At 39.8% G+C, this 8,674-nt stretch overlaps 2 protein-coding genes across 5 annotated transcripts in view; one reads left to right on the plus strand and one right to left on the minus strand.

Moving 5' to 3' along the window:
- Positions 1-3,884, plus strand: part of spg11 (SPG11 vesicle trafficking associated, spatacsin) — a 34,455-nt gene extending 30,571 nt beyond the window's left edge. The window contains exons 32-40 of one of the 3 annotated variants that reach the window (XM_007541312.2): positions 702-906; positions 990-1,127; positions 1,270-1,403; positions 2,173-2,292; positions 2,471-2,639; positions 2,722-2,798; positions 2,887-3,042; positions 3,312-3,463; positions 3,577-3,884. In XM_007541312.2, coding sequence (XP_007541374.1) covers positions 702-906; positions 990-1,127; positions 1,270-1,403; positions 2,173-2,292; positions 2,471-2,639; positions 2,722-2,798; positions 2,887-3,042; positions 3,312-3,463; positions 3,577-3,763 — 1,338 coding nt within the window. In that variant the 3' untranslated portion in view covers positions 3,764-3,884. Of the gene's footprint in view, positions 1-701; positions 907-989; positions 1,166-1,269; positions 1,404-2,172; positions 2,293-2,470; positions 2,640-2,721; positions 2,799-2,886; positions 3,043-3,311; positions 3,464-3,576 lie in introns of those variants that run through there. The other 2 variants (XM_016665622.1, XM_016665623.1) reach the window with 2 other exon arrangements.
- A 1,444-nt stretch (positions 3,885-5,328) lies between these two features.
- The window catches only part of znf277 (zinc finger protein 277), an 8,956-nt gene continuing 5,610 nt past the window's right edge, over positions 5,329-8,674 (minus strand). For both annotated transcript variants that reach the window (XM_007541314.2, XM_007541313.2), the window contains 6 exons: positions 8,471-8,603; positions 7,510-7,577; positions 6,643-6,739; positions 6,470-6,512; positions 5,894-6,068; positions 5,329-5,725 (listed from right to left, as the gene is read on the minus strand). In XM_007541314.2, the coding sequence (XP_007541376.1) occupies positions 5,524-5,725; positions 5,894-6,068; positions 6,470-6,512; positions 6,643-6,739; positions 7,510-7,577; positions 8,471-8,603 (718 nt within the window). In that variant the 3' untranslated portion in view covers positions 5,329-5,523. The remainder of the gene's footprint in view (positions 5,726-5,893; positions 6,069-6,469; positions 6,513-6,642; positions 6,740-7,509; positions 7,578-8,470; positions 8,604-8,674) is intronic.

Consider the following 8,674-nt stretch of genomic DNA (forward strand, 5'->3'; position numbering starts at 1 on the left):
GATCATGCGCTTTTTCACGGAAATCGGCCCGATTATGATCGGTGACCGATCGATCGGCACACCTCTAATACATAATGACCATCATATCAAAAGCAATTGAACATATAGGAAAAAGCAGAGAATTATACATAATTGCTTGGATGCACAAAAGCATTTGCAACTTGTTGGAAGAAATAAGAAACTGCTTTTTTCGTTGTGCACAAGTAACACCTGATTTGATGATTGAACAAGTAGTTTTGAAAATTTCAATTCTGTTCTGAGAAAAGCACCAAAAGAGACTAAGAAAAACTGTAAGGAGATTGTTTTAAAGGAGCCTACTCCATGTGATCTGATACGTGAAACCCAACAAAAACTCATTTGTGTGTTCCAGCTTCCATTGTGTCCTGTGTAGAATATGGAACATGTCTCCTAGAGATTGTGGCCTTTTGAAGATTTAACACAGATTCATAAATTAAGGCATACAATGAACATACTTGCAGGGTTAACTTTTCATTTTTGCAAAAGTGGAATTTCCAAAGTAGATTTTGTGCTGAGTGGGTTTTGCATAAATCTACTTTTTAAAAAAAGACTTCTGAACCTTACAGCTTTTGTGCTTCATGTTATACATCAGTACTGTATGTCATGACTTTAAGTGCAAAACACAGAGCAGTGTTTTTGGTTTTGTTCAATACATTTTGGTTTTTTTCTGGTTCCTTCCTTAGGAGCTGCAGTGCCTCTTCAGTCATATCAGCAGAGAAGAGCCTCATTCTGTGTTAGAGAAGCTGCTGTTGTTGGTGCAACCAGATCGGTTCAGGATGGCCAAGACCTTCATCAAAACTCAGGGTCTTAGTGCTGACAGTGTGGCTGAGCTGGTCTCTAATGCAGTGGTTCAAGGCCTCCTAGCAGCAACCCAGGAGCTGCAGTCTGGTGAGAGTAGAGCTGTCTCTAACATCAAATATTATTTGTCCCTTTGCCATTTTCTCAGTTTATTCTGTGCATGTTTCAACCAGGAGAAAGGCTGATTTTCAGACCATCAGAGGGGCAGGAGTCACTGATACAACTGATCAGACTGTGTGAAGATCCAAACATAGTGGGCCTCAAACTGCTGGAAAACCTTAACTCTGTTCCACTGAGGGACCTGAACTCCAGTATGGAAAAATCCTACAAACATAACTGAACTCAACTAGTAGATATCATTTAGTTTAATTGAAATGGCCTTATTTGTATGCATCACTCCACATGACTCAGTAAACCACCTTTTTGCCTGTCCTCCTTGCTTGTCCTGTTTAGTTGTGGAGCTGCTGATTGTGGCTCACAGCTGTTTCAGTCTCACTTGTAACATGGAGGGAATTGTTCGAGTTCTCCAAGCTGCTCGTCATCTCAGCCACACCTACCTGGCTCCAGGAGAGCACTACAGCCTGCTGGTGAGTCCTCGGTGTTCAACTGCAAACTAAATTATTAATTCACTTATACCTTAGAGCCACCTTCTCACAATGAGGGTTTTATAAAAAAAAAATGAAAGTATTTTCCAGAGTTGAGACCTGTTGAGTGTGTGACTTGGAGGTGTTTCTGTAGCTGATGACTTGTTCTTGTGTTTACTTGTTTCTTCTTAATTTGGTTGTGCTTGTATTGTTCTGGGGCTGTAAGCTTCAGGTGAAGTTGAGACTAGCACCAAGTGGTCAGATTGTGTTTGTGTAGTAAAACACTGGTGTTCAGAGTGAGATACTAACTTTATAACCAAAATAAAATGCAGAGGGCTTTGTCTACTTTGGTGGTGATCAGCCAAAAATCTTTGTGCCATCAACATATTTTTTTAATGACAAAGATATGTGGCTTTGTTTGACTGGATAAATTATTTTGGATGAGTTAAATGTTGTAACTCATCCAAATTTCTTTAGAGTTGTTGATGGTGAAGGCTTGTGGGCAGGCAGGATATTCTGCCTGCCCACAGCCAGGCAGAATATTACAGCAGTTCTAGCCTCTGACTGAAGACCCTCTGTTGTTGTATACAGTCTGTAATTCTCTTGATTCGAACACAACTCTAGAACCTTCTCTTGAGTCAAGCTAAGGTTGAAGAAGTGCTGCTGAATCCCACTGAGCTGCTCACCGTTTCTGTGTAAAACAACTGAAATGGATGGTTACTTCATCAGGTTGGTGTTTTTTTGTGTGTGTAATATATTTGTGTGTGTTCAGGTGCGTCTCCTGACGGGTATTGGCAGGTACAATGAGATGACGTACATCTTCGATTTGCTTCATCAGAACCATTGTTTCGAGATGCTACTGAGAAAGAAGGTGGACAGAGACATAGGACAGGTTTGACACACACGCGCACACACACAAAGATTTAAATGCATGAAATATTTAAACTTTTTTGAATTAGCCACTTTAATTTAGAGGTTTTAAGTCCCGTTTATAATTCTATGAGCAGCCAGAGCTTGTTCCTCCCCAACATATCAGCCCCATCATTAATTTATTCCCTTCTTTTTTGCAGAGCTCTAGTTTGAAAACTTCTCTGCTGGATTACATCAAACGTTGCCTCCCTGCTGACAGTGAGAAGCACAACATGGTGGCGCTGTGTTTCAGCATGAGAAGGGAAATTGGAGAAAACCATGAAATAGCTGCCAGGACACAGCTGAAGATGATTGAATCTCAGGACTGGGGTGAGCAGAGCAAAATCAAACGTTACAAATTACCTGCTGTGATTGCAGAGTAAGTTTCACTCTTGTTGAATTTGTTATACAGTTGTGAATCCTGATCTTAAGAACTCATTGGTCAAGGTGTTGGGTCTGCTAAAGGATGCTGCAGAAAGTTTCTCCAAGGTACTTCCACTTCCTTTTCTACACCTAGGAATAACTTCATGGTTCATGATCAATTGTCATTGTTTGTTTTTGTGTGTGTCCCTACCAGGACTCCTGTGTGCATCAGGCTGGTCGTTGTGTCCGTGCAGCCAAACTGATCACTCTTCAGCTCCACTTGTTGAACCAGGGATCCAACCTACGCATCATAAACCTAAAGCCTGCAGAGATGCATAGTGCCATCTTGGCTCTGCCACAGTGCTACCAGGTGTGCAGCATCCCTCTGCTCTCTAAATCTGCTTTCAGCCGTGCCTCCTTAAATTCCAATAAAACGGGCAGCTCTGAAAGCATGGTCTAACTGATATGTATGTTGATTCTATATGTGAGAGAGTTTGATGGCGTTTGTGTGAAACATTGCGATCATAGTAGAGTTTATGAGAGGGTTTGGTTGTGTTTGTGTGAGTAAAAATGTAGGCATGTAAGCGCAATTGTAAGTTTTGGCCCATGGGAGCTCTTATTCTGCTTCCTGTGTCTCAGGTGTTTGTTGTCGCAGAAGCGTACAGCTACAGTCCAGACTGGGCTGAGATTTTGTATCAGAAAGTGGCTCTGAAGGGACACTTTGCTTACCTTGAGGAGCTGAAATGCCACCTTCCTCTCACCTCTGCCCTATTTGAAGACATTTTCAGAAAGTAAGCCATAGTGGGTTTTCTTCCCCAGCCTTTGCCAAAATACATGTCTAAGAATGTTTTTTGACATTGTATGACTTTTGTAACTCTGAAGGTTGTTCTGTGTGTCATTCCAGGCTGGACAGCATCCCCAGTAGCGTCTGTTCCAATGTGAAGCGTCTGCTCAACCACTGTGATGATGTGTACACCCGCTACAGACTGGCCTACCAGCAGAATCTCTATGATGTCACCAAAACACTGCTGCAAGATAACAAAACCTCCAGCTACATGAATGACAGACTTGCCAGTAAAGCATTTATCTGACTGAGCAATGTCATGTGTCTGTCAGGACAGTCCAGTCTACAGTCAGTGGTCTGTAAATACCCAATAAAATGATTTTGGTGTACAGCAATTATTCATGTGTACAAAATATAGTTTTATGAAACCATTAAAATTACGGAACTTTTCTAAGCTAAATGATGTAATATTAACATTAAACAGTTTCTGATCAGGATTTCAGAAACTGAAATCCTGATCATTTCTGTCAGGATTTCAGTTTCTGTCTTTATTTGATCAGCAACAAATTCTGTTAGTCTGCAAAAATGATCACAAAATGACTACATAGTTTTTATGATTACTCATCAAGTTGTGGAACCTAATAAGCAAAATGCAGTTGTATGGTCTGTGTTATGGTTATCAAATATGTTACACATATTATGTTATGTGTAACATAACATAATATGTGTTATGTTACACATAACATAACACATATGTTATGTTAATAGTGAAAGATTGTGGAAAAAAATGCAACCACTGTAAAAAAAAAAAAAAAAGTGCTTTTAAAAAATTTTAAGACTAAGGTCAAACTGTTATGTTCATTTTCTAATGTAGGATATTCTGATAGGCCTTCATCACCATGTCACAGCAGTGCGTACACAAGTGTTATTGACATTGCTAAGACAGTCCTAGCTTTGGTTGTTTTTGACTGGGAGAGGTGTGTTTGAATTCTGCAAATGGCAGTAGGACCACTTTGGGGGAAAAAAAAAATCAAGCTTCTCTGGTTCATCATAGATTACCTGTCTCATTATACTGTCAGGAAAACATAGTGAAACCTTAAATATGAAAAAAAAAAAAAATTTATAAAAGTATACAAAGGCACACTTTTGTATACTTTTAGTGTCTCACAGAACACTAATGAACCATCACCCTATCTCTGAGAGAGTCCAGACACCCTATGGAAAAAACCCATTTTGGCCGCTTGACCATAGATGAGGGTAGGAACGCAGATCAACCAGTAAATCGAGAGCTTTGCTTTTTGATTCAGCTCTCTCTTCAACACGACCGATTGCTGCACCAATCCACCTGTCAATCTCTTGTTTCATGTTTCGCTCATTTGTGAACAAATGATCTCTAGATACTTGAACTCCTCCACTTGGGAGGACAAGACCATGGTCTCAGATTAGGATGCACAGATTCTCATCCCGGCTGCTAACCACAGGCTTTTACCACTTTCCCCAAGTACTTCTTCTGGTCCAGGTGACTTTTTTGGGTGTACTCTTGAGTATCCGACGTACTTGGTGTATCTGAAGAGTAAGAGCTGGAGGACTGTGAGACTGGCAGTGTTTTGTGGAAGTGTGTGACCATCCCACTTAAACTCTTGCAAAAAGAAAAAAGATTTAGTTCTTCCACTAGGAGGGGGTCAATGCAAGATGCCGTATGCTCTGCCAGACCTGCTGTGACTTATTTTGAGCCTGTTGGTCCTTCATTTTCCATGTGAATTCCACTTCAATTATTTGAAATGTGGACATTCAAATAAAATGTGGAGATTTGTCTTGGAGTAGTGAACAACTGTAACCCTGATACATTTATGCAGTCAATATTTTCTACTCCACTGAAAGAATGTGGTGCTTGTGCACACATTTTAATGGGTATCAAAGCAGTATTGAACAAACCATACAGTATGCTACCGATGAAAAATCAGTTTTGATAGAAGATAATTATGTTGCCATTTGTCCAGGTATCATAATGAGCTCAAGCATAAGTTTATCCAAAATAGACACTTCAGAAAAAAACAAAACACAAGTCTATGCATCGTCTTTTCTGAAACGGCCTCTGTTCTTCAGGAGTTGGTTGAGGACGCTGTTCTGTTTCAGAACCCTCAAGTCAGATATGTCCTCTGCAATTACAGGTATGTCCTCATTGCAACACGCCTCATTGTCTTCATCGTCATTGCTGTCAGACAGTGTACACAGGAGGGCATCATTCTCATATGTTGGGAAATAATATCTGGAGATCAGAGATTCAGAAGAGAGTTTAGCTGGTTCCCTGTGAGTTTGGTTCAAACTCACAGCCGTGAGTTTGAACCAAACTTTAATGATATGTTATCTTAAAGATGAGATTACTCAGATTCAATACAAAAGCATCATGAAGCATCATGTTCTTGGTAGGACTTACTGTGGTTGGTCCCAGGTGGACATCTCTGGCAGTTTCATCACATGCCCTTCAGAAATGATGTGGTCCATCATGTCTGCTCTGGAATCAAACTTCTTCTGGCAGCCATAGCAATGGCTCTGGTGGATTTGCCGCCGGATAAAGTTGACCAGCTTCACCTGCTGGTAGAAATTGAGGTCTGACGGAGGAGACATCAGGACAGGATGAAGAAAATGACACTGGTCATATTTAGCAACTGACTAAACTGTCCGGCTTTTTAAAGAATCTCTAGTTTAAAACTAAACTGAAGACTCTTATCATACAAACAAACACAAAACCATTTTAAGGAGCTGAAATTAAACAGCCTTCATCCACTTCATACCCTCAAGTGAAAACAGAAAGTCTGTCCATGTCCCCTACAGACGTAATTTGAATACGTCTCAGTAGACATGTAAAAAAATCTAATTTGGGGCAGTGTCCAAACATATTAGGTCCCAACTGTATATCGAATCTGATAGTTTGTAAATCAAGCTGATAATTAGGGTGATGGCAACAAAGCTGCTGCTTGGTGATAATGTTCTGTTTACATATTTTACTTACTGAGCTCCATCTTTAAGTTATGAAGATCAAAACCATGGGAGTCCTACAAAAATAATCCGACAACAGAATCAGAGACACGATCACAACTGTGTTCAACAAACTGCTATTGAAAAAAGAAAACACTGCTTCTTTTCTTTTCTAAAATCTCTGTATTTTTCATAAGCGTACTTTACCTTCATGTGTGTATAAATCTGATCCATTGTCTCTGACTGACGGTCACAAAAGAGACAAACGGCAGAGACAGGATGGGCATGCCAGTCGGACCAGTCACTGTGGACATAAATGTTAGTCAGAGGGAACAAGCAAATTCACACACTTCACAAAAAAAGAGATGGTCTCGTATGACGTGGATGTACACACGTGGACAAAGTTGTCTACTTTTATAAATTCCTGTTGAGTGCGAGAGCCAAGCAAGCAGTGTGGCTTTGATATTTCAACTGAATGTTTGGTGCAGAGCCGGATTTGCTAATGGGAAACAAATCTGGCCAAAGTGGACTGGGACTGAACCGGTTAGAGGCGGTATAGTAGAAAAGCAACTTTTATAAACTTGGAAAATAAATATGCACACAGTTGTAGTTCTAGCAGGAATGGTGCCCTGGGCAAACCCCTTCATCGGCAATGCAAGCAATTATCTGATTTTTTTTTTTTTTTTTGCATCAGAATGGAGTTAGTATAGTCTCAGTAACTAAGGGAAACTTACTCCACTCCACTTGCAAACCAAGTAGTAGCAAACCTGTTCAGGGGACAACTGACAGATGAGATATATTTTATTTTGTAGTTTTTGGGTGTCATACCCCTAACTGATGACACCCTGGGCAACTACCCATGTCACCCATATCAAAACCCTCCATTGTATGTACATTACCGATACATTACATTACAACACTGAGGGATACCAACAATTTTGTCCACATGTGTCAATCAATTCCATGTCTAAAACTGATTTAGCTTTCAGCATCCAGCTGTTTGGATGCAGTTAGAAAAACCCAGGCGTCCGACCTGAAATTCTCCTTCATGTAGATTTTGATGAAGATACTTACTCATCTTCAACATCTACCAGCTCCCGGTCGTCCTCACTCTGAACCTCCTCCCAGGTTTTTCCCAGTTCCTTACAAGAGAACCAAGTAATGAGCAGAATGCACTGACTTCTTAATTAGCACCTCAAGTTAAGAACAAAGGGCAAGATACAGGAAGAGGACGAAAGGAAAAATAAAAATAAAAGCGTGACCTACTCTTCTCAAGCTTTTATCTTTGAACAAATTGCTTGTGGATTTGGCCTCTGAAGTTTTTTGAATTTTGACTGCCCTTCATTGTTTATACGTGAAAAAAAAACCCCACCTGTTTTGATGTATTTAATTCTTGAATCAAAGCTGCCTCACCTTGCTTGCTCACTAATTTTTAGTGTGGAAGTGAAAGTCAAACAAAGTTTTAAAAATTCAAATAAAATGCAATTTTCTACATTTATATTTGGTACGGGTAACAAAGTTAGAAAAAGAGGAGATATTAAACTGCTTCAGGTCGTCTTAGTGACTTGTAATACGGTGACTGTTGTGGAACTTTGGGCAGGAAAACATTCCTAATCTCAAGAAAGGGCCAATCAAAGCTCGTCAGCCAAGGTGAATGAGTTGAACGCTCAGTAAAATGATGCGTAATTTATTTTCAGTGTTCCTACAAAATTCATTTCACACAAAAGAGGATTACTGCTACAGAATTCTGACTTTCTTTTCTCAGAGTTCTGACTTTAGACATGGTGACGTGGTGCAGAGATGACATAGAGGCAAACAGTTTTTTGACTATCAAAGCATGTACCAAAGTTAACGGACATGCACCAAGTGTTATTTGAACCTTTATACATCATTTAAGCTAAATAAATTATGAATCCTTGAAATTATGGAAGTGGATAAGAGCCACTGCGGGAAAAAAAATCTGCCTTTAATCTCAGAATTCTGACTTTTAATCCTGAAATAAGAAATTTGTAACAGAAGCCTTATTTCAATTTACCAGATAGTTGATCACATAAAAGCGGTCGTATTCATGGTTGTTGGCATTGATGCGACGGTGAGCTTTCTTCCTCATATGGTCCTTCAGTGTAGATTTGTCACGGAAGATTTTTTCACAGTACAAACACTGCAGGCTTATGGAGGAGAGAAAATACATCTTCTTTATGTAACAGGGAAAATAAACTAAATGGAAAACTGCAGTTTT

The sequence above is a fragment of the Poecilia formosa genome, unplaced genomic scaffold, assembly GCF_000485575.1.
Source record: "Poecilia formosa unplaced genomic scaffold, Poecilia_formosa-5.1.2 Scaffold601, whole genome shotgun sequence".
In the NCBI taxonomy this organism is placed as follows: Eukaryota; Metazoa; Chordata; class Actinopteri; order Cyprinodontiformes; family Poeciliidae; genus Poecilia; species Poecilia formosa.